General features: G+C 48.3%; 2 protein-coding genes across 2 annotated transcripts in view; one reads left to right on the top strand and one right to left on the bottom strand.

Annotated features, from left to right (window-relative positions):
* Positions 1-8,574, top strand: part of DLEC1 (DLEC1 cilia and flagella associated protein) — a 61,086-nt gene extending 52,512 nt beyond the window's left edge. Inside the window, exons 32-38 of the mRNA XM_054991494.1 lie at positions 32-126; positions 1,752-1,836; positions 3,546-3,734; positions 4,607-4,768; positions 5,486-5,639; positions 7,002-7,122; positions 8,030-8,574. Coding sequence (XP_054847469.1) covers positions 32-126; positions 1,752-1,836; positions 3,546-3,734; positions 4,607-4,768; positions 5,486-5,639; positions 7,002-7,122; positions 8,030-8,153 — 930 coding nt within the window. The 3' untranslated portion in view covers positions 8,154-8,574. The remainder of the gene's footprint in view (positions 1-31; positions 127-1,751; positions 1,837-3,545; positions 3,735-4,606; positions 4,769-5,485; positions 5,640-7,001; positions 7,123-8,029) is intronic.
* Positions 8,575-8,700: 126 nt separating this feature from the next.
* Positions 8,701-24,964, bottom strand: ACAA1 (acetyl-CoA acyltransferase 1). Its single transcript, XM_054991417.1, has 12 exons — positions 24,763-24,964; positions 23,098-23,191; positions 22,815-22,872; positions 20,993-21,072; positions 20,245-20,287; positions 16,171-16,269; positions 15,605-15,685; positions 13,622-13,812; positions 12,913-13,092; positions 11,028-11,083; positions 10,104-10,249; positions 8,701-9,487 (listed from the first exon to the last, which is right to left on the bottom strand). Exons 1-12 carry the CDS (start codon positions 24,925-24,927, stop codon positions 9,412-9,414), a joined length of 1,269 nt encoding a protein of 422 aa, XP_054847392.1. The 5' UTR covers positions 24,928-24,964; the 3' UTR covers positions 8,701-9,411.
* Positions 24,965-25,312: the final 348 nt, after the last annotated feature.

The following is a 25,312-nucleotide window of genomic DNA, read 5'->3' as shown; positions in this document are numbered from 1 at the left end:
CTTGGATCACCGTTGATTTTCCCTCCACCAGGATGTTCAGGAAATCCCCGGGAAAGTGACCCGTGCCGACGGCCATGGCGTTCCCCCTTTGAGGATAGACCTGCAAGCGTTTGTGAAGCCTGCGTTGTAAGTCCATTCTGTTCATCAGCTTGAGGGCTTCCGTTGCACAGGGAAGACGGGCCAAGGAACTGATTCAGTCTGGAAACAGGAGCGCAACACCGTGAATGGAGACAGGGTGGAAAAAGGGCATCTCCTGGAAATACAGACATGCCTGGGGCAGCGAGGATAGCCTGGTCACCCTGGAAAAGATGAGAATCCCCTTTGTGGCCACATCAGGATGGTTGTGCCCCCAACACCCCTCTGAAACTAGTTTGAACTTTGTAGAGCTGCTCACCCCTTCATTTTCAGAGGACTCTTGCCTGGGGCACCAAAAGACCCTAGGAGGGCTGCCGGTCCCCCCAAAGGGGGTTTCACTCACACTGAGTCCCTAGAAGTCTATGACAGGAGACGGCGAGCGGCATGGGGCAAAGAGAACCCAAAACGAGCATCAAGGCAGCCCCCCAAAAGGCAATCTGTGGGTTTCCCAGGAATGATTTACGGACATTTGATTGTGGATTAAGACCTCCAGACTGAGTTGAGTCCGGCGGCACCTTAGAACCCAACAAAATTTTCAGGGTGTAAGCTTTCAAGACTCAAGAGCTCCCTTCATCAGACACGAGTTAAGAAGGGAGCTCTGACTCTCGAAAGCTTCCACTCTGAAAATCTTGTTGGGCTCTAAGGTGCCACGACACTCAAATCCTGCTGTTCTACTGCAGACCAGCACGGCCTCCCACCTAAAATGGACTTAAAGACAACCGTCTGGTTCAGTACATATTGCAGTGCGTGGGGAAAAGCCTCAAGTGTTCAAATAGAGACCTGGTGCCGCTGGCGTGTGGCCAGCTGGGGCCTCTGCAGCTATAGGCCCATCTTGATTCTACAGGTCCTCAGGCTCCTCTGAGCCCTCTGAGTCACTGGGCTGGTCAGAGGGGGTCACGACCAGGGCTTTTTTTCAGCTGGAACGCGGTGGAACGGAGTTCCGGAACTTCTTGAAAATGGTCACATGGCCGGTGGCCCCGCCCCCTGATCTCCAGACAGAGGGGAGTTTAGATTGCCCTCCGTGCCGCTGGAGTGGTGCAGAAGGCACTCTAAATTCCCCTCTGTCTGGAGATCAGGGGGCGGGGCCACCAGCCATGTGACCATTTTCGCCGAGGGCGATTTAAACTTTTAAAAACTCCCCCCTTGTTCCAGCTGACCCAAAGTGACATCATTGGCCCTGGGAGCATGTGTGCACTTTGTGCGCGCACATGTGGTACCAGGGGCACCACCTCCTGCCAAGAGTTGCCCCCTGTGCTGGCAACCCACTGAGTTCCATCACCTCTTTTCCCAGAATAAAAGCCCTGGTCACGACACTGTGGTCTGTGCACAATCGTTATTCGGTAGTACTTCTGCCTGGTGCCTCCACCTCCTGAGGGCCTCTGGCAAGGGCACTGGACACCCCCACACACACCCACACCCACTCAGGAGCATTCAGCAGCTGGTGGTCCTCCAGCAAACTGTCCCACAATCCACTGCTTTCTGCAAGGTTGCTCCGAGGACTGGTTCCCTGGGAGCTGACAACAGAGCGGGAACCTACCTGCTGTCCCACGGTTGGTCTTCTTCTCACCTTCTGGGCTTTGGCACTGTTTGGTGTTTTGTTTTTCCCCCCACTGCAGGTTAACTGTGGAAACAGATCACGAGCACGGGCTGGAGTTTCATGCGCTAGCAAGTAGTCTCATCCCAGACGAGCCTTGCAAAGGCGTAAGTGCGTTTGGGATTCTCAGCTTTTAAGCAAGCAGGAGAGGACGCTTGGAGGGGGGACACACGGGGCCTTTCCACGCATGCGTGTCAGACTGTGGCTTGCTAAAAGTTGCAATCCAGACTACCTCTTGCAATGAGACATGAGTCCATTGGTTTCAAAAGATTTACTGAATATAAACAACCATTATAGTCCACAATCCAAGATACTAGGATCTTGACTGATACAGAAGTATTGTTACGAATGACAGGCAAAAGCAAAGGTACAGAATAGCAATCCCCTGTAGGCCCCGTCCTCCCCCACAGTTCTCAAAACAAACGGCCCGAGGGTGAGAAAGTGAAAGCTTCCCAAGGCTGGAAAAGTTGTAGACAAAACATTCTTCTTCTCTCAGTGATGTTCCAGTGCACTGCTTGCCACCTGCAACAGAAGCACTTAAAACACTGACAAGATGAAAATGGAGTCTCTTTGGTTTGAAGATACATAAAACATAGTCAGAACCTGACATTTCCCTGCAAATTTGGTAGAGTTTGCTTAAAAATGTTTTCCCTCCCCCCCCCCCCCCCCGAGGGAATAATGGCCAGGTAAATCTGGGGTTTTCTAGCCCGGATGTGACCCAGATTTCAGGAACACCAGATTTTTTTGCTGTCCCTGAAACCTGGACCTAGAATACCTGGATTTTTGGGGTTTTGATGCACACCTCTAATCTGCTGTGAAGAGATCTATGGTACACCTCCAGGCACTTGTCTTATCTTTCTTGCCCTCCACAATTTTGGTCTGCAGCTGCTGCAGCACAGTGGTTAAGTGGTTCAGCTGCAAATCGGCACTCTGCTGGTTCGACTCCCACTCCTGCCATGAGCTCAGCAGGTGGCCTTGGGTCAGCCACTCCCCTCAGCCCCAGAGCCCCAGCTGTATTGTGGGGATAATAATAACACTAACTTGTTCACTGCTCTGGGTGAGGCACTAATCTGTCTAGAAGAGCGGTATATACGCCCAGTTATTATTCTTTCTTGGATTTCTACCCCCATGGCCTTCCTCCCAAGGATCTTTTTGCCATCCAAACTTAGCCTTTTTTTTTTAAATATCCCAATTATGAATGATTCCCAAATTTGTAATACAGGTATTAGGTGAATTGTCAATTTCTGCGAATATTGTTTATTCTGCTTGCAGAATGTAAGTTCTCTTGTTGTAGCATTTGGCACTTGTTAAATGCTAAAATCTGGCTTGATCAGCTGAAACACAATACTAGGCAAAATTCTCTGGTGCCCTTCCTAGTAACTCACTCCGGTGCAGGACTGCAGTCAGGTTATTTAGAACTGCTGGAGCCCAAAACTCTATCAGGGATCACTTTATTAGGCAACTAATAACTCACATCTCCGTTTTTCAATTCCCTGCAGAGCCCCGCTGGATCTGCGCAACTCTCCAGTAGGCACAGCCAGTGGCTGTGCCTATAAATCCAGGACAGGTTTGGCAGTGCTCATTTTGGGAGCCTGAAACAGCTGTTGATGCCTGCCCCCAGCGACATAAATTCAATCCTACACATTCCAGTAACACAGCATAGACTCATTGGATTTGGTGCTTAGTCCTACTTAAGTCAGATTCACAAAGGTTCTGTCCATCCAAAACATGTTTGTCTGAGGGACACGCAGAGAGCCAAACAATCAGCAAGTGCCAAAGGAATTGAGACTAACGGGTTGACGCTTTTCTCCCTTAGGTTTTAACAGATGCAGCTACTACCATCAACCTAAAACTCACCAACAATACGGAAACTCCTCTGCATTTTAAACTCATTCTAACACCACCCTTCTCCATATCTGGAGTGGATCCCAAAAAGAGCCTGGTGACACCTCACAGGGACAGTGGAGAAAACCAGATTATACTCTGTGCGTTACAAAATATGCTGGTAGGTCACGTTTCAGGTCAGAACTGGCTGTTTAGAGATACCAGAAGTTGTATTGGGAACCAGACAAGTTAGCTGTGTTAGTCTGTAGTTGTAAAATAGTAAAGAGTCCAGTTGCACCTTCAAGACTAACCAACTTTATTGTAGCATAAGCTTTCGAGAACCACAGCTCTCTTTGTCAGATGCATTGTCAGGTTTCGAGAACCATAGCTCTCTTCATCAGATGCATTGGCAACTTTTGGGAACCACAGCTCTCGTCGGCTTTTCGGAACCACAGCTCTCTCTGTCAGATGCATTGTCAGCTTTCAAGAACCACAGCTCTCTTCGTCAGATGCATCGTCAGCTTTCAAGAACCACAGCTCTCTTTGTCAGATGCATCAACTTTTGGGAACCACAGCTCTCATCAGTTTTGGGGAACCATAGCTGTCTTCATCAGATGCATTGTCAGCTTTTGAGAACCACAGCTCTCTTTGTCAGATGCATTGTCAGCTTTTGAGAACCACAGCTGTCTTCATCAGACGATGCATTTGACGAAGAGAGCTGTGGTTCTCAAAAGCTTATGCTACAATCAAGTTGGTTAGTCTTAAAGGTGCTACTGAACTCTTTACTACTGGGAACCAGAGGACCTGTCACACTTAGAACAGGGAGTACAGTTTTCTCATGGCAAATCCAAAGCGTGCTAACCAGTCATGCAGCCAAAATTCTGATGCTCTGCATCCGACTTTAGATTCAGTGCTGTTTGACTTCTACTACATTTGTACCCCCAAATATGTTGTCCTAATAAATGAAAGCACATTGCCTGATTTGATGTAGGTCATCCTTCCTATAAACACAGCTCTGCTGTTTTAACACTTTTTTGTATGCCTCCCCCACAGGTGAAGGTATCATTCCACACAACCTTGGAGTTACTGACCTACCAGCATCTTCCGGATGACCAGATGTTTTCTGGGCTTCAAGTGCTCCAGGGTGAAAAGGGAGACAAAATCCTGGAGTTTAAGAAAGATCTGCTCATTGAATACGGCAACAAAGCAACACAGGTATTGTGGCTAACTGGTAGGACTCCCAGAACCATCAAACCGTGTTTGGTTTTGTAGTGTTAAAATCCATCTCTCAGAAGGGGTTGCTAGGATCTTGTGGTGGACCACAAAAAACTGCTTTTTAGATTTCTTGCATATTTCCTTTTTAAGAAGGGGAGGCTTTGAACGCTGGTGCGTCTCAGCGTAACTGTTAAGCCACTGAATCACAAATTCCTCTCTTGCTTCCTTTTAGCACAAAACTGTCCCCGCTCTCCTTAACCACAGTGAAGCATCAGTAATGCGAGCCACAGATAAGTCTACCCAGGTAGCTTGTCTGACCTGGATTCTTGTCCAGGAAACAGTAAATTCTGCTTAAGTAGTGTCCAGCTATTCTTCAGCCATGCTTAACATTGGCACTATGTACTTAACATGGAGAAGAGAGAAACAGTGAAGGGGCAGGTGACCCAAAGCCCAGTCTGAATATCTGGGCTACGATTTGAGGTCATGCACTGTCCCTAAAAGGAGTCATATATCACCTCTGCGCTAGACATGCAGTGGGCATCGTTGCATTGGGCCGCCGCCACCCCTCAGCCATTCCTGACGGTCCTATTGTGCACAGAGTCTGCTTTGTTTATCATGCCACATCAAAATGGCACCTTCCTTATCCAGGCCTGGCCCCAGAACGTAAGAGGTGGTGTTTGAAATTGCTGCCGCTCTCATGGCTTCGTTTCCTGGCAGGTCCTGCCCATGACCGCCTACCTGACCGTTCCTGTCCTAGAGCTCTCTCGTGAATCAATTGACTTTGGAACCTGCTTGGTTAACCAAACGAGGTGTGAAGCCGTCCTTCTGATGAACAAGGGCGGATGCAGGAGCTACTGGGCAGCTTTGCTGGGTAAGAGAAATCGGGCAGTCCAATTCTTGCTGCTGTGTTGAGAGTCCTTCAGTTTGGTATTCTCTATTAGAGTTGCATGATTTAGTCTTACAAACCAGGTGGGCTTCCACAATCCATGACTGTGAGAATTGAGAATATTTTCCACTTTTCTACCCACCCCAGCAGTTCATTCCCTAGATCCACATGGACTGAAGCGGGGACAAAATAGCCCCCTTCCTTGAAGAGGCAAGCGACAGCTTCAGTCCGTCCTCTTCAATGCAACCCCCTAAATTCTTCAGCCCTGGGAATGAACTTTCCCAGGTACTGCAGGGGGTAGAGAAATGTGAGAAGGACCTGCAGGTGGATCACTGAATCCAACCCGCCATCTTTCTGCAAAGAACATTAGAACTGCAGGAGTGCATTCACCAATTGTGGAAACCTGTGGAAAGCAAACTGTGTTTTTAAAAGTTCAAATGATACCCTTTTCAGACATGTATATTATGGGTGGTGGGTGGAATTTTTTCAAAAGAAATAAATGAGCAAATCAGCGAAAAAAACACTGCAGGTTTCTGTAAAGGGGAGTCAGCATGATATAATAGTGGTTAGAGTGACAGGCTAGGACCAGGCAGACTCAAGTTTGAATCCCCCACTCTGCCTTGGAAGCTTGCGGGGTAACCTTGGGCCAGCCCCACATACTCAGGGTTGTTGTAAGGATAAAATGGAGAAGGGGAAAATTGAGTAAGCCACATTGAGTCCTCGGGGGAAAAGTGGAGTATAAGTGGTTAATAATAACAGTGTGCTTATATATAGCCCTCCTGGAAAGATTAGTGCCACACTCAGAGCAGTGAATAAAGTCAGTGCTACTGTTATCACAATACAGCTGGGGAACTGGGCTGAGAAGAGCTGCTTGCCCAAGGCCACCTACAGAGTTCATGGCAGTGGTGGGAGTCGAACCACCAGAGTGCAGATTCACAACCCAACCACTATGCTACAGCAGCTCTCAAATAATAGTAACTCTGCTTATGTACCGCTCTTCTAGATGATAACAACATTCAATTTATATACCGCCCTTCAGGACAACTTGTTGCCCACTCAGAGCGGTTTACAAAGTATGTCATTATCCCCACCCCTGCGAGGTGGGTGGGGCTGAGAGAGCTCCAGAGAACTGTGACTAGCCCAAGGTCACCCAGCTGGCTTCAAGTGGAGGAGCAGGGAATCGAACCCGGCTCTCTAGATTAGAGTCCCGCACTCTTAACCACTACACAAACTGGCTCTGTACCAAACTGGATCAGTGCCCCACTCAGAGCAGCGAACAAGGTCAGTTCTATCGGAAACGGTGTTTTTTTTCCACTCTGACCACCCGTTTGTAATTTCCGATTACAGAAGAAGCCGGACGACACAGCGAGCCAGAGGTGTTTTCCATCTCCCCGAGTAACGGCATTCTGGAAGCGCACTGTGGTGGCTTTGCGACCAAAACACACCTGGTGGTCCATTTCACAGCAAGGTAGGGTGAGAAGAGTTGTGCTCGGCTTGTTTTCGCTAGGTTGGGTCCTTTTCAGCCCTAAGCTGCTGGCACAAAGGTGGACCCTCCCCAGATGCTTTGGTCATGCAGTGATTGCAGTGGCCACGTCAACTGAAGCAGCCTGCACCTGCTAGCCTCTCCTCCAACCTCAGCAAAAGCCTGGGTGCGAGCACCGTCTGCAGTCATTTACTCAGAGCATGTCTAACACAGCAAGACAAATGAGTCATCAGAATACAAACCAAGCAAGGATTTTGTGTGTTAATTACTTTGTGTGTTAATCAGGAAGCAGAACAGCACAACGTCAGATTAACAGACTTGTTTGTTCTGCGTTTCACCTCCCAAAAATCACTTAAACTGAGTGGGAAGAGGAAGAAGGGAAGCACAATGAAAACAAGTATCCATGTTTTCTTCTTCTCACTTTCATGGGGAAGGATAGCTATAGATGTTTGGAATTGCCCACTGTAATAAACAGTCCCTCATTGGTCCAGGTGGCTTTCCTACCTTGCATGTAGCCAAGCAGAGGAATACGTCCTCTGTATCATGAGCAGGATGGTGGTGTTCTGCCTTTCCAGTTCAAAACAGTGACATTCACTCAGTTGCTCGAGAACCACTTGTGGCTCTTCTGAGCCCCGTACCCTGGTGTGGCACCTGCCCCATGTTTTAAGAAAAGCAGGCGTGTGGTTCCCACCTTAAAAAGAGCTGCTGCTAGAGAAATGGAGCCAGGTGTGAGCCTCCCTGAGGTGCAGGCTTCATGTCAGGGAGGGAAGTATATGTAGTTGTCTGGGTTGATCGCAGTTGTGAAGCTGCAAAGGTGAGCATCTGAATAAAAAACACACACACACACACCCCTTATCCTCTTGGCTAACCAGAATGTTGCTTCCTCGACTAGAGATGATGTAGACTACGAAACGACGGTGATGGTGGTGGGGATGCTGGGGGAGAAGCCCTGCAATCTGCACGTCCGAGGCAAAGGCTCTCACGATGAGAAGTATGAAGCAAGGCGCCAGTCGTAACAGCCCAACTGCTCTCAGGCAGCCAGCAGAAAGCTGCTAGCGCCAGTTTAAAACCCTATTCCATGTAGCCTTGACTGCTGGAAGAATGGCTTCCAAAAAACTCAACGGTCAAATGATGGACCAGGTTTTATAACAAAGACCAGCTTTCCCTACAAAATGGCTGGCTCCTTCTAACGTCCTGTGCAATCCCAAAGGGCTGCTTCGGCACGTCTGCTCAGATCTTCTCAGCAGGCCAAGGCAAGGAGCCGCAGCTTATTCCTCCGTATTTGGGAATTTGCACACGGGCTGAAGCTCTTCTCCCCTAACTATATGGGCACAGGGAAAGCCCAAACTTTAATCTGTTCAAAATTTTTATTCAAAGTGAAATACTGACAGAGCTGTGCTGAGGGAACACCCACTGGGATTTCTGAGGCTTCTCTGATTCTGGCATATTCTTGTAAGAGGAAATAAAAAGTTTCTAAAAATGGTATAACACAGAGTGATAATTTTTCCTTATAAATGTCCAGTTCTGTAAATCTCAGCAAGAAAAAAGGCAAACAGACTGAAGTTGCACTAATTTAAATTTAATCAATTAGTCCAACGATACAAAGTTAGCTGACAAGTCTTCAAATCAGTTCAGAGCTAGCGGGAGCTGCGTTTGGACCCTCATCTTGTCCGGGACGCTTTAAATGTAGCAAACTCTGACTTAATCTACAATAGGATCTCCTTTCCAACTCTGATTTGTTGACCTGCTCCCCACATTGGATGGTGCTTCCCTAAGCAAAGCAAACCCTCCACCCGCCTCCTCGGTAGTTCTGCAGCTATCTGTACCTGTTATTCAACAAGCTGCTCGGAGAGGGATTTCCCTACGAGTTAATGTATCTTATTGTTATTACTATTATTAGCTTCCTGCACGGATCTACCTGTGCAAACCGGAACAGCCCTCCGGACCACTACATTCCTTATTCAGAAATCAGGCACTGGTGCCAAAGATCAGTTCCTCTTAAGATAAGGGAGGCCCAAGAGATTATGGACCACAGGGTAAGATTCTTCAAGGAAACAAAGTAGAAACTGGGATATCACCACCTTGGGCGGAGGCAGGGACCCTGATAGGCAGGGCTGTGAATCACCAATAGTGAGCGAAAGAAGGGTGCTGTGGGATACGCTCCACCTGCAGGCTGTAACTTGGAGCATCTTTTCATTGGACGGATTCATGAAGCCAGTGTGCTGAGACCATTCATAGCTGCTGGACGATTCCAGGAGTTAGGACCCCGGGAGGTCAGTTGCCTGGGTACTCAAACACCGCTGCTGCTCCCATGCCTGTCCCAATACACATGGAGACCACACCATACCCTCTGCAAAAAGAGAGAGAGATTACATAAAATTCCATTCTTGAACTGCTTCCTTTAAACTAACGCTTAGATTTCACGTTCACTCAAACCAGAAGAACGAGAAACCGAGAGCGAGCTCTAAGATACAGATCATGTTCTCCCTTAAAGGCACTGCAGAGAAACTACCAAAGATGATTCTTTGCCATCTCCACAGCTCCCGTCTGCCGTTCAGAACCTGTAGAAAATCAAGTTTTGCAGAACTCAACCATCCAGAACAAGTTTCTGCAGCAGAGAAGCCACAAGGTGACTTCTTAACCTCTAGAGCTCTCTACAAAAGTGCAAAGGATCAAGATTTTGCTAGCCTCTCACATACTCATGCACTCTCTCTTAATCAGGGCTTCTTTTCTGGGAAAAGAGGTGGTGGAACTCAGTGGGTTGCCCTCAGAGAAAATGGTGACATGGCTGCTGGCAATGCTCCCCTTAGGGCAATCTAAACTCCCCTCTGTCTGGAGATCAGGGGGCGGGGCCAGCAGCCATGTCACCATTTTCAAGAGGTTCCGGAACTCCGTTCCCCTGCGTTCCCCCTGAAAAAAAGCCCTGCTTAGTGGTGTGCACCAACCACAGACCTCCCAACACTCACCTCTTCCCTCTCCGCTTCAGCTCGTTGAGGAGAGTGACCACCTGCCGAGCTCCCGTGCAACCCAGAGGGTGCCCCAGGGCAATGGCGCCACCTAGGGGATTGACCTTCTCCAGGGGGATGCCCAGCTTCTCCACGCAATACAAGGCCTGCAAAGACAGCACAACCGAGAGCATCATCAGGAACCTTCCTTGGCCAGCGCCAAAAGCGGGGCCCGGGCCTCTGGATCATACATGGGCCTCACTCCTAGCAAGGAAGCATTCTTACGCCTTACGCAAACCAGGCCTATCCAGTTACAAGGTGAACAATGGAGACTGCAGGAAGAAATGGGATGGAGCAAGGAGGATTCGGGAGGGAAAATGGGGCAGGCTGTGATAAACTAGGCCACAAGAGAGTGCGCGCACTTAGACGCGTTTATATATGCACAAGCAAGCACTATCAGGCATAGTGGTCAAGTGACTGGGCTGCAAATCTGCACTCTGCTGGCTTGAATCCCATCTCTGCCAGGTCAGCAGGTGGCCTTGGGCAAGCCGCTCCTCTCAGCCCCAGCTCCCCAGCTGTATTGTGGGAATAACACTGACCTTGGTCACTGCTCAGTGGGGCACTAATCTGTCTAGAAGAGTGGTATATAAGTGCAGTTATTATTATTATTAGCCTGCACAACGGGAAAAAAATAAGGGACCAGAAGCTTGTTCTCCAGCGGCCACCAAACTTGAGATCTGGACTAGCCCTTCTGCTTTATTATTGCAATTAGAATGGTTTTGTGTTTTAATCCCTCCGCTGGCAACACTTCAAAAGGAAGTGATGGGCGACAGATCCTTGGCTTTTAACATGCCTGTCTCAACCCAATTCCCAATTCGGCACAATTCAGAAGGGAAAACCGCACACCCTTTGCAGGGAACAACTGCCAAGAGAGGCACCTCTTACCTGACTAGCAAAGGCTTCATTGATTTCAAAGATATCAATATCCTTCACAGTCAAACCTGCGCATGAGGGGGAGATGCTAAAATGAGCTCTTCCAGTAGCATACAATATAAATCCTGAATATATTCAACATCTGGACATTCATTTCGTGCTACAGTTTACAGTAAATCTTGATTATAATTTTCCTGTTACTGATGCATACAAATCTCTCACACAGTCTCTCTCTCTAAAATACAAAAGTCATCAAGCTCATAAATTGCAGTTCATCAACCTGAACTGGATAGACAGCTAACTGCTGACATAAATCATTAGCAGAGCAGAAACTGCTAAAGCCCATCTGTAAGCAGAAGACCTTTTCCAGCTTGAGCGCCAGGCTCCTTCTGTCACACAACTAGTTGCAGGAACTGTAAATCATTTGCCCATGGCTGAACAAGCCTGCAGCGAACCAACTAACAAATCCATTCACGCAACACACCTTTTAATTGACAGAGTGCCAGCTGTGGCATGTGGGCTCGTGCCAAACTGCTCACAGCTAATCAACGCACACACGTCTATACGACCGAGGAATACAACAAAGCTTGCACGGGCTGAGAAACGAGACCCAATTATTGCTTGTGTTAATCTGCCCTCGGGTGAATCAACGCAGCTCCAAGACCGTGCTGTTAGCGTAGGTGCTTACGAAGGGGCAGCGGGGAGAGGGAGAAACTTGGAGGAGGTCTGAGTTCCGTCTAGTGGAAGACGTGGCACCCGTTTAAGCGGCAGGAATGACTCTAGATGAGAGCAATAGCGGCTCCATGACAGAACAGCCTAGTGATTTCCCAGATGAAAAGCTGTGCACCTTCGGAAGTGCCATGAGAACTACTTGACAGTCAAACTTCCCCAAGCTTAATTCTGACTAGAGCCTGCAGCTGTAAGTAAAAGAGAAAATTCAGGCGTGTGTGTTCCTTTCTGACAGCTCAGTCTGCTTCCCAATCGCTAGCCCCATCCCAGCCATTCAGCCCCCTTACCTAGCAGTTCCTCCTGTAGCTCTCCTTTCCCCCTTTACTGTGGCAGTGGCTGCTCTGGAGGCTGACTTTGGCATCTCCTCCCGCCCCCCATACCATAGCCGGGGCTATTGCAATGCAATGGTTGGGGGGGGATCATTTTTTTTGTCCCTTCTCCTTCCTGGAAAGCTGTAATACTTTAGGTCAAAGTGGTAGGATTGCTAGGACGTACAGCAAGTGCCCAGGAAAGTGACACATGTCCTAGTGACACAAATACAGGTACCACGGAGAAAGTGAGGAGACAAGGACAGCGCCGGATCTAGGCGCCTGGGTGCCCGGGGCAAACCTTGCCTGGGTGCTCCCCGCGCGCGCAGAGCGCTCCCAGTGCTGCACGATGATGTCACTTTTGTGACATCACGCAGGGCGGGAGCCATGCCCGCCCGCGCAGCAAGCCGGCCGCCCCAGCGCATGGTGAGCCGTGGAGCTGGCAGCGGCGAAGGCGTGCGCTGGGGCAGCTGGTTTGCCACGCTGGTGGCTGAGTGCAGGGCTGGGAGGTCCTGCACGCGCGGCAAGCCAGCCGGCCGCCCCATCGGCGGGGCTGGCGAGGGTCTCCCAACCCTGCGCTCAGCCTCCTGGGCGGCTGGCAGTCGCGCCTGGCGGTGCTGGGGGCAGGCTACCCCCCCTGCCCCCCCTCGATCCGGCCCTGGACAAGGAGAGAGCCATTCCTTCCCTGCTGTCAGACCAGCTGCAAGGGAGAGGATGCCATCACAGAAGCCAAATAAACATATGGAAGAAAAGCAGAGCGGTAGAGCTTCCAGATGTGAGCCAGGAAGAACTCAAAGGCACAATGCTCACCCTTGTACCGAAGACAGGTATTCCCATGCCTTAAGCAAGCCGGCACTTACCAGCCTTTTCCAGTGCTGCTGGAATGGCATAGGCTGGCCCTATGCCCATGACATCCGGTGGGACTCCAACCACGGCATAGGACCGCAACACCCCCAGGACAGGGAGGCCCAGCTGGGAGGCTCTGGAGCGTCTGGCCAGGAGAACAGCGGCAGCGCCGTCACTCACCTGGCTGGAATTACCTGTAGGAAAAGGTTTCGCACAACAAGTCTAACTGGGTTTGTCAACCGAAGGACAAAGGTAAGCTGGCAGCACAGAGAAAATGGCTTAGTCATGCCCTGGCCCAGCAGAACAGAGACGCGCTAAGGGTGGAATCCATTCACAGCCCTTAGAAGGCACCGCGGGCAAGATCAACATGGCTGGTTGCGCATTCAGTTATCTTTGGCTTAAGATGCCTCCAGAATCAGGAACCACTCGCAGCCGGCAAGAGCGGGGTTGCCTGCAGCCATGATGATACCACTTGCATCCAATCAGTACTTACAGGTAACTGAGCATGACAACAGCCGCAAAGGTCTCCAGGAGTTGCCTGGCAACCACTTCAGTCAAGTTCCCTGAGAACATACTGCGCCCCCCCACCCCAAACTGGCATCCGTTTCACTGGCTTGCAGAACTTGAGAAACAAAACAGTGACAGAGAGCTCAAACAGCCCCTTATTTAGCCAAACGCTCTCACGGTTTCACCTCCTGCCCTACGGGATCTCACAGGGCTTACCAGCTGTGGTGGTTCCGTTCTCCTTGAAGGCGGGCTTCAGCTTGGCCAGCCCTTCCAGCGTGGTGCCTGGTCGGATCCCTTCGTCCTGAAGCACAGAGATCGTTTCCTCCTTGCCCTGGTCGTTAGTGATGGTCGTCGTTACGGGAACAATCTCGTTTTTAAACCACCCCATGTGCTGGGCTCGGGCTGCCCTGGAATAATAATAACGATAACATTCAATTTATACACCGCTGTTCAGGACAACTTAATGCCCACTCAGAGCATTACTCTGAGTATGTTATTACTATCCCTACAACAATCACCCTGTGAGGTGGGTGAGGCTGAGAGAGCTCTGGAAGAGCCATGACTGACCCAAGATCACCCAGCTGGCTTCAAGTGGAGGAGTGGGGAATCAAACCCGGCTCTCCAGATTAGAGTCCTGCCGCTCTTAACCACTACACCAAACTGGCTCTCAACATTTGGAAGCACAACATTTTTTAAAAATCCTCTGAGTGTGCCTCTACTAAGCATAAGGTGAAGCCACTAAAATGGCAGACTTGGCAGAAGCTCCCACCCCTCCTGCCATGTATGTTGCATCATCTAGGAAAAAGATCTTCAGGGATATCCTTGACCTTGCACCGAAATATGGCAGGAAAAAACCGTGTGCAGATGTACATACTCTTTACTTTGGAAAAAAACTCCCAAGAAACCTCTGCTGCTGCCACCCCCCCCCTTTAAAAGGAATGTAGAATCTCCCGTGACAGTACTGTGGCTGCAAGACTGGTGAAATCATGTCCTGAAATGAATGCTAACTTTTGCCTCCATATTCCCAAAAGTGTCATTCTACTCTCACACAGAAGGGACTCAAAGCAGCTTATGAAGTAAAACACAACACATCCGTACACATTTAAATAAAAAGAGATAACCCAGCAGGTTCCCAGTCAGACGTAAAACAAGCTCTCAGTCACACCGACATCCCTGCACTGGAGCAGACAGATTACAGGAACAACCTGGCCCTTGGGCCCAAACATGCGACGGCGGCAGATTCATTAATTGAAACCACGGGCTTAGGGGTAGGTTGTTTTAAGAGCAAAAGTGAAACATGAGTAAACCGGGGGGGGGGGGGCGCGCCTCGGCTCCAAATGGGTGCTAGTTTTCCTCCCTTTGTGCACACATCTAATATTGGACCCAACATCTCACCCGCTTTATATCCAGATTTAAAGAAATGGGTCTGCTTCTCTCCTGCGCGATCTGAGCAGCAGTGGACAAGAGCTCTGACGCTTCTGAAGAGCCAGCCCACCAGCTGTACTCCTCGTCTGGGAGGAGTACATAATTGAAAAGTCTTATCTCTTTACTGATGCATCTCCTTCTAGATCACTACTTTACAGTACAGCCCTCCTATCTGAGTAAGAAGCCCTCTTGAATAATTCTGCATTCCCTGGGAAGGTGGCCAAGTTTTTATGGCTAACTAGTCGGTCAGCAGTTTCTCCAGTGGCATAATAGGCATATTCTCAAGAAGTGGAAGAGTCCTGGCCGTAAGCCGCTAGGCTGGAACAACCACTTGGACAAATACACACACACACCCAAACCTAAACAGGTGCCCTCAGCTGGATAGCCCAGGCAAGCCCAATCTTGTCAGGTCTTAGAAGCTAGCAAGGTCGGCCCTGGTTAGTAATTGGATGGGAGACCTCCAACAAAGACCAGGGTTGCAGAGGAAGGCAACGGCCAGCCACCTAAACCTAAAGAGGTAATGTCATGGGAGCATCTCATGGTGATCTACCCCAGTCAGCTGAACCACACCACGGCAAAATACTACTAAGAAATCCTGGCATTCAAACTGAGCCGTCTGGCCTTTGGGATATACACAGAAACCTGAGTACCACAACCAGTGTGAGAACACAACAGGAAAAGCAGGAAAACGGCAAGCTCAACTGGTAGAGCACTAATGCTTTACTTTTTTGGACAGGGGGGGTGGGGGAAAGGAGTAAAATACCGATCACTTACTTTTGCTGGGAAGCCAAAGCAAAAGCGTCTTGCTTTTCCCTGGAGACCCCAAATCTTTCTGCCACGTTCTCTGAAGTTATTCTGAAAAATAAGACCCCCACCACAGAGATTATCCAATGGAACAGCAGCAGCTCTTCACCACCCTCCAAAAGGACTAAAAGAGTGGGAGCCAAGCGCATCCCCCAGCCACATTTGCCCAAGAGCAGAATGGGCCATCCCGGGACCCACAACTTTCATTGTTGTGTAATAAAAAAGCAACCTGCTAGCCAAAGGTCTGGCACACTTAATATGGTTTCTAACCTTCGAAATTATGCATAACTCCTTCCTCCAATTAATCTATTCAAAGGAAACAAACAATCTCATGCAAATTCGCTGACTTTCTTTCACTTAGCTAAAAAAATCGACATTACTTGCAAAGCACAAAGCCAGTGCAGCTGCTTCGTTATTCCGCCCTTCCACTCATTAATTTTTACCAGGATCTTATCAGGGAGCAATTACTCACAGGCATTTAATTGGATGAGAAGTTGTGTCAAATGCTGTAAGAACCCGCGGTCAAGCACACTCACCCCATTGGGATCAGGCAATCTCGGGCATTGCTGTTCTCCATCATACGGGAGCTGACGTCCCCGGGATTACCGACGCTGCGCAGAGACATGCTTTCTACTCTGGATGAAGAAGAAGAAGAAAGCAGACACGTTTAAGAGCTTCAACGTTCGATTTCTATACCGCCCTTCACGACAACTTAATGCCCACTCAGAGCAGTTTACAAAGTATGTCATTATTGTCCTCACAACAATCCCCCTGTGAGGTGGGTGGGGCTGAGGGAGCCCTGAGAGAGCTGTGACTGACCCAAGGTCACCCAGCTGGCTGCAAGCGAAGGAGTGAGGAATCAAACCTGGCTCTCCAGATTAGAGTCCTGCTGCTCTTAACCACTGCACCAAACTGGCTCTTCATGGAGGAGCCTACATTTGCATTGTTGAAAGTTTCAAACAGCAGCTCGCAATGAAACGCATCAATGATGATCATTTTTAATACAGCTATAAGAAATCAAGACCTCGTATGACAGAAATAGGAATATGCTGCCTGAATGCTCACTACTATGCCCAATGGGTCATGAAGCAAAATCAAAGCTGTTTTTCTCAGCCAAACCTTATCTGAAGTTCTCAAATGGATTCCGCCACCTTCTCAGATCTAGTTAACTTTCTAGCTGGAACTAATGAAAGTGATCATGAGACTTACAACTCAGTCCTCCCCGCGTTCACCTGGAATCAATGCTGTGTAGCATCACACTGTTTGAAAGCAAGTGTGCAAAGGAAACGGAAGTTTTCTTCTCCCCTGCCAAAACCTTCAGCCAATCCTCTACAACCGCTAAAATAAATAGTTTTAGGTGAGCAGCCGTGTTGGTTTGGAGTAGAACAGCAGGATTCAAGTCCAGTGGCACATTAGAGACAAGATTTTCAGAGTGTAAGCTTTTGAGAGTCAGAGTTCCCTTCTTCAGACACAGATGTAGCTCTTTTGAGTTCAGTTCCAATTCATACTCTTTTATCTATCTAATATAGATATATAAAGACAAGTGTCCTGATTGACTCATCAATGCCTAATCCAAACCCCTGGACCTAGAAATATGAAATTTGGGGAGAACATTGCTTTTATGATGTAAACATCCACTAAGAAGGGATTTTAAGAAATTCCCCCCCTAATGGGATAAAAAGAGGTCAAATGCGTTTCCCAAAGGGATACAGCTTCCATGTGTGGCTGGCAGGCTGCTGCCTGCTTGCGCCCTCGCCCACTGCCAGCTCAGCCACTCTTCCCTGATTGGGCCAGCCTTTCAAGGTCATTTGCATATGCGAACTGATTGGGACTCACAACATTCCACACCTCATTCTCCCCACCCCAAGACAGCTGGAACACAAGGTCACTCGCATATGTGACCTGATTGGTCCTCACCCCCCACATTCTCAACAGTATGCAGTTGCTGTTGGGAGTCATTGAATGTGTCCTGAGGTAAAATGCACCCCCCAGTCTTCCCCTGAAAGTTCACTAGGGTGGCCAACTAAAAAAAAAAAGTTACATAAGCATAAGTATTATAACTCGTTTTAAAGTAATTAAATACTGTAGCGAAGCATGGGTATCAAGCTAGTCTCATATACCAATAAGCTCCAGAGTCTTGTGTCTGATAAAGGAAGTTCTGACTCTCAAAAGTGTACACTCTGAAAATCTTGTTGGTCTCTTAAGGAGCCACTGGACTCAAATCTTGCTGTTTTACTGTTTATGAGATTCCATCTTGAGTGCACGGCTCAGTACACCGCCTTCAAGATTCCTAGCATTCACATAATGGGACAGAAATCCAGAAGGCTCATGGCTGCTTGCCAAAGTCATGGATGCAATAAGCCACGGGCCATTTTCACACTGCTTACCAGCCACGAAACATCGCACCAAGCTCCCGGAATGACAGTGTCTTCCTGGCGCGATTTCGCGTGAGAACAGTTCTCGTGCGAAATCGCACCAGGAAGACGCTGTCATTCCGGGAGCTTGGCGCGATGTTCCGTGGCCGGTAAGCAGCGTGAAAATGGCCATGGTTTTCAAAAACCCTAGTTAGGAAGAGCAGATTCTGACAACTGCAGAGAAAGCCCGTCCCAGACCTGATCAAAAGGCTTGTGGCGTTCAGCAATCAGCCTTCTGATACTGCCAAGAGCGGCGCTGCTGCAAAATCAGCAGTTCTGAATTCTGCAAATCTGCGCAGAAAGGGAGCCGTTACTGCCTGTACAGGAAACCCCTGCCAGCAGTACGCTTAAAGCACAGACCATAGTTTTCAGGCAGGTGGCTTGGAAGGTTAATAATGCCACATATCTGTAAAAAACGAACTCAAGTCTTTCCTAGGGCAAGAGCTACACAAGTTGCCTCATGTGATTTTGGCAACACTTTCCTTTTGTTACAAAACAGAAACTCGGAGCACACAGTTCAGGCCTGCCGCTTTCAACCGTCGCCCCACGTATTTGCGTGGGAGACTTGCAAGCTGTGTTTCATAGCAAGTGCAGATTCCTCTAAATTAAACCAAGTCATTAAATGTCTGTGTGCCACAGAGGTCAGATCGGAGGAGCTGGGTAGAAAAGCACACGTTTAGAGTAACCTGGCTGTTTCGTAGTCACAGCATTGCTTTGGCAGCAAAATGTTACACAATTATAACAACAACAACATTTGATTTATATACTGCCCTTCAGGACAACTTAACGCCCACTCAGAGCGGTTTACAAAGTATGTCATTATTATCCTCACAACAACAATCACCCTGTGAGGTGGGTGGGACTGAGAGAGCTCTGAGAGAGCTGTGACTGATCCAAGGTAACCGAGCTGGCTTCAAGTGGGGAATCAAACCCGGCTCTCCAGATTTAGAGTCCCGCACTCTTAACCACTACACCAAACTGGCTCTCTGAAAAGCAAAGACAGATACAACTGCTGGTAGTCACAAAGCCATGTCCCCAAAAATACCTGGTATAGACAACAAGGGGAGAAAAAACATCAACCCTGCAAAACAAGGGTAACCAAGGGGGCTGGACAATCTCCTTGGTTCCCCCAGGCCATGTCCCAAATGCATAGTCTCTAGCCTGCTTGAAAAGTTTTCTCCGAGGGTTACTAACAGGATGTTTTTTGAAAGAGCGTGGCTATACGAATTACAGAGGAAGAAGTACTGTGAGCTGACAGTCACACAGATTACTGCTGCTTAATTTCTGGCAAGTTACACCAGTCCAAGATACTATTGACTCCTGTGAACAATCAAGATGTTATAGTGGGTGATCTCTTCTCTTTTGCATGCTAAAGGGTCCCAAAGACTAATTCTAAGAACAATCATCATTAGCAGTTAAAACGTTTATTTTACTTCATTTATACCCCACTGATTTCTCCAATGGGGACACAAAGCAGCTTACATCAATCTCTTATCCTCACAACAACCTTGCGAGGTAGGTTAGGCTGAGAGTTTGTGCCTGGCCCAGGGTCACTCAGCAGTTTCCATGGCAGATTAGAGGACTGAACCTGAGTTGCCCAGATCGTACTCCATCCCTCTAGCAACTGCACCACACTGGCAAACATGTTTGCATTGCTGACTCTCGTATTTATTTTCATTCGGCACGGAGTGCAAAACTTGCCTGTTCGAAAACAGCTGTCAAATCTCAGCTAAGCCCGTCTCTCTCGTCTGTCTCTGCTCCCATTTTACAGACAGCATGTGTATGCATGAGCAATTAAGGCTGTGGTTACAGTAAATAAGGCTGCGTGTTCAGTCCCAAAGCAAACTAAGCATAATTGTACAAAAGCCAGGCTAGCTTATTTTATTTTAGTTATTTTATTTGCTTCACTTATATCCCGCCTTGCATCATTCTCCCCTCCTCCAAGCAATATCGTTTTTTTCATTGTTTAACTAAAAGGCTTTTTAAACACCATCAGCAACACTAGCTTGTCAGCAGTCTTAAAAAACTAGTACGTTTTATACCAGTTTATAAAATGCCAGCAACGAAGCCCCCTGCAGAATTTAGTTGCTGGATCTAACTGCAGATACTAGTATCAATGAGACAGAAAGACAAAAGGTTTGCCAGAAATGGCACAAAATGGGAGCACACCAAAATAAGTAAATAAATAAAGCTCACCCACAAGCCAAGCCAATGTCGTAAGACCCGTTTCTGATGCCTCCTGCAAAGGAAAGAACAAACTGAGTGTTTTCAGTCTACTTCAGTGTATTCCCCCACCCCACCACCACTTATTTGTGAGGAGTCAGTTTCATGGGAAGTAAAGCCGCTTGTTCCTTTTCTAAGACTTTTCTAAGAATGACTATATCTCAGCTCCTTTGGCTCCTTCTCTTAAAAAAGTATTCCTGGAGGTATACCACAGGCAGGAAGGCAACTGGTCTAAGTCCTTCCAGCTCCATCCTTCAATGGACATAAATAAATCATTGGCCAGAACTGGACTTCTAGAGAAATTCTTGTCTCTGTTCTACAAGTAAAATTATCACCAGTTTGCATCGACTTTCAAAATACCTTTTATCTACCAGTATCCCCCAAACACTGGATTTTATTATTATCTGGACGGCCCAGGTGAGCCTGATCTTGTTAGAACTCAGAAGGAAAGCAGGGTCAGCCGTGGTTAGTGATGGGATGGGAGACCTCCAACCAAGACCAGGGTCGCAGAGGCAGGCAATGGCCAACCACGTCTTGTTATTCCCCTGCCTTGAAAATCGCAGCTGGGAGTCCCAGCATGGCCTTTTGGTTGGCCAAAGGGAACTTCTATGTACCTGGATCCAAAAGCTGGTTGGACCCAACCTGCTACTTTAACATTCAAGCGACTAATTCATTTTGGACACAGAAATGGACTGGATACAGACACTGGTCTCGTACTTACCAGCTATATTGATCACAGCTTGCAATCCAGATGAACACTGCCTATTGACACAAGATAATGGAACAGTCTCTGGAATACCACTGAAAAAAGGAACAGATGACTCGTTAGCAAGGAAATAGAGGTGGAAAGTTACTTCAGAGTTGCCTGTTCAAGATCTAATTGGGAAGTTTTAGGAATTTATTGTGATGAGGGTCTACTGATAAGGCCACTTGATAAATGTGTTCGTACTTACGTTAGCTTGGTTATGCTAAAGTCGATATGACTGCACACTGCTTGCTACAGCTAGAAAGATAACTCTTTAAGGCAGCCATTGCTACAACCCGAGGGTTTAAAACTTAGGACACTCCTTCCATCTATTTTTCACACATCAGTGTTGACTTACTGTTAGGAAAGGGGATTGATTTCAGTACAGTGAACTAGGCTTTCAGAATGCTACTGTGATTCTTTGGTCAAATCCTGGCTCAATACATTTTTGAAACTTTTTCAAGTTCACAACAAGTTAAACATCTGTTAATGGTCCCTGGCCCCAGGGAGGCCAGGGACCAGAGCCAGGGCCTTTTTGGTCCTGGCCCCAGCCTGGTGGAACGCTCTGTCTGACAAGACTAAGGCCTGGCAAGATTTGTTATCCTTTCACCGGGCCTGCAAGACGGAGCTGTTCCATCAGGCATATGGGCGGTGCTAGGTGGAGCCCCGCTGGCCGGCTGATGAGGGATTGGGCCCACCCCACCACCAATACCCCCGTTTTTAAAAACACTTTAATGCAGAGGTGCTCTGAAGTTGTTTTAAATTTGATCAGTGGAATTCTGTGCCGCTATGTTGATATTTATAATTGTATTTTAACTGTGTAAACTGGATGTTTTTAGAATTGGTAACTATAATAACTGTTTTATATATTTTAACCTTTATGTATTTTGTAATCCACTCTGAGCCTGCTGGAAAGGTGGGGAGGGCGGAATAAAAATCAAAAATAAATAAATAAAAATAAATGTAAGAGCTTTCTTCAAACATGCAGTTCACCAGCCATATTACCAATCTCTTAGATCCCCAGCAGGCATCATTCCACTTAATTTGCGGACACAGCCCGTCTCTTACAGACGAACATTTGTGTGTCAAGCCCTATTGCCTCTTCCTTTCCACAAAGTGCAGTCCCAGTTCACTGCTGCAGACCATTAGAAAGGATGCAAACAGCCCCTACCACAGAGAAGTAGTTTGCAAGCTACTGAGTAGCTTGCACGTCTCCAAGACCAGGAAAAGACTGGAAAAAAGTTGTGCTTTTGCGATGTTGTTGTTTTAAAATGTCAAAGGATTGTGCTGTTTAGCTGCTAAGAGCGCTACAACTGAAGTTCATAGTCCGCATTCTGTTTCTGAGACAAAACTTGGTACCGTGCCTGATAGAGGGAAGGGGAAGCAGCTCAGGATATTTTTCATTATTTGGAAGTAGCTTTCATTACACAAAGCATTTGTCCTACACCAGCCTCTCAAGTGGGGAAAATACAAGTGCAGCGCTAAATGATCACATATACGGCACATCCTTATCTTCAACCGCCCCAGCTTGCAATTATTAGTTACCTAACAAGTTCCTTGCGCAAGACCCAAGCTCCATCTCCTCCTCCGCCTGTTTCATATTCTCTTGCCATCTATAATCGCCACCACTCCACCTTCTCAACCTTGACCCCGAAAACTCGTGACAACGTTCAAAGGGAGCAGGGCCAACAGACAGTGCTCCGACTTTTAAACTGAACGCCTGGCGCAACACAAACCCGGGACCGGGGAACGTGGTGCCAAGTATCTCAAGTCTAGTATGTCAAAGAGCAAAGTTCACCTTAGAAACTGTCCAATTCTTGCTGTTAATGCGCCAGCACCAGGTTGAAGGACATTTCCTAAGTGCAAAGAGATTAATCCGCTTTGGTTAAAGATGAACCTCCAGATACTTCTAAGAGGGGGAAAACATTCGTAGCAGACGGCATTTAGAAAAGAGAAATCAGATCACAGCCCGTTCCCCTGCCTGCAAGAAAGGCCAAACTCAAAAACGACATTTAGAGTGAAGGGGATGGGAGAAGAAGAGATGAATTCATTCTGGCATTTCAAGGGTGGGGGCTACTCACCTACACAGATATCCCCCAGCTCCTCAGGCTTCAGTTGGAGATCTTTCAGGACAGCTGTCATGACTGTAGCCAGAAGTTCATCAGGTGTAGTATCCTAGAAGGGGGAAGCATTTGGCCCACATTATTCCTCTCTCCCTTCCCCCTCCACTTCTGTCAACCTGCAACTCTCCAGGAAGCCCTTTGCCCCGCTGTCTTTTTCCCAGGCAAGGCGGACTGGAAAATGCTACTGGCCATCTTCACTAAAAGAAACCTGTTGAGAGCATTTTCTTAGGAGAGGGAGTAAAACAAGTCCAGGTTCAGCCCCACAATACATTAGGGAGCTTTCCAGTATAGAGGGGATGGTGGTGAATGTGCCTTTCCTCCTCGTAACAACCGACCCCACCCCTCATACTGCTATCATTCATATCCCCATTCCCCCATTGCCCCTTGGTTCTTTATTCCTCTTGGGAAGCAGGCAAAAATAAGTGAAGTCTAAAATGCACTGGGAATGAGCCCCTTTCTTGACACCTCCTCACAACCAGAGTTGCCAGCTCTGGGGTGGGACGTTCCTGGAGCTTTTGGGGTGGATCCTAGGAATAGAGAAGTTTGGGGAGGGACCTCAGTAGGGTGTGATGTCATTGAGTCCCCTCTCCAAAGCAGCTGTTTTCTCCGGGGGAACTGAGCTCTGTAGCCTGGATATTGTTATGTATTTTTATGGTCCACTTTTCTCACTGAGAGGGAAGGCGGATTACACAGGGCTAGCGAAATACAAGACCATCAACAGGACATTCATCAAGTGAGTACAACAATAAACACAGTCAGGATGTTCAGTGAAAAAAGACACAATCAGGTATGGTAGAAGAAATGTGAAAAACGAGCATAAAGCCAAGCAGAGATGAAACAAAGCACAACTAACTAATTTGCACAGCATGTTTAGCAATGTAGGTGCATGTCTACATCAACAGTACCCAACTGACTAGCGTACAGTCCCTATTCCTACCAAGGCTTTTCTCCGAGCTATTTCTTATGACACATCCCTGTAATCTGGGTAGAAAGCCCTCCTGAATAATTCAGACATCAATTGTAATTCCAGGGGACCTCCAGCCACTACCAGGAGGTTGGCAACTCTATAAGCCAACCCCAATCACTATTCTACTTTTTTTGCCTCCGATTATTTTCTAAGTTTTGACCCCTCTTTTTCTTGTGAGGGGAGTGAATAAGGGAAGCCCAATCTCACCCCACCAGACCAAGGTGCTGTTCCATTTTGAGGGAGGGGGAGAAGGTGGTCTCTTCCCTTCTTATGGTTACCAATCTCCAGGCGAGGCCTGGCGATCTGGAATGGTGACTGATCTTTGGTCTACAGTGAGCAGGTCCCTCGAAGGAAATGGCAGCTCTGGAGTGTAGATTTTACTTATTTATTAGATTTCTATCCCGCCCTCCACGCAAGCAGGCTCAGGGCTGTCATATGATCATATATAACAATATATATTATATAAAAAACAATAAAATGCAATAAAATACAATAATAAAAAGTATAAACGCAATCAAGTCCACAAGGATTTTATGGGAACATACTCCATTGATGTTCTGCCCCCTCTCCACACTCCACCCCCCACCCCCAAACCTCCAGGAATCCCCCCGCCAGGAGCTGGCAACCACCCCTCTCCCCCACCACAGCCTCCTCACCTTGAGGCCCCCCCGCTTGCTCTTCCCGATGGGGGTCCTCCGCCCATGGACCACCACCACGTCCTCCGGGTGGGCCCGGCCGGAGAGGGCCAGGCAGGGGGCGGCCAGGAGCCGGGGCGGCCCCCCGCCCTGCAAGTGCCCCAGAACCACCTTCATGCGCCGCATCCTCGCCTCAGACTGGCCCGGGGCCGCCGCGCGTAGCACGCCGGGAAGCGCCCCGCCCCCTCCGCAGGCCCCTCCCCCTCCCCGCCATCTTAGGCGAGGGTGAGGCGGTCCGAGGGCACCGCCGAACCATAGAGATGCGAGCGGCTAGAGCGGCAGCCGGAAGTGCGGCGTCGCTCTGTACCAAGAGGAGGGGAAACTCTGTAGACTTCTCGAAAGGGAAGCCGCTTGGCACCGGAAATGCCGCTGTGGGTGACTGTAGCCTTTCCCAATCTCTATGCCCCGCATAAAATGGCTGCAGGAAGATAGTGACGAGGAGTTCCAGCGGCTCCCATTCCATATCCCCCGTCCCCCCTCCCAGGCTTGAGGATGGGAACTTCATGGGGGT

This window comes from Eublepharis macularius, chromosome 11 (genome assembly GCF_028583425.1).
Source record: "Eublepharis macularius isolate TG4126 chromosome 11, MPM_Emac_v1.0, whole genome shotgun sequence".
NCBI classification, from domain to species: Eukaryota; Metazoa; Chordata; class Lepidosauria; order Squamata; family Eublepharidae; genus Eublepharis; species Eublepharis macularius.
The sequence above is the reverse complement of the archived record's forward strand: the minus strand, read 5'-3'. Positions and strand labels throughout refer to the sequence as shown.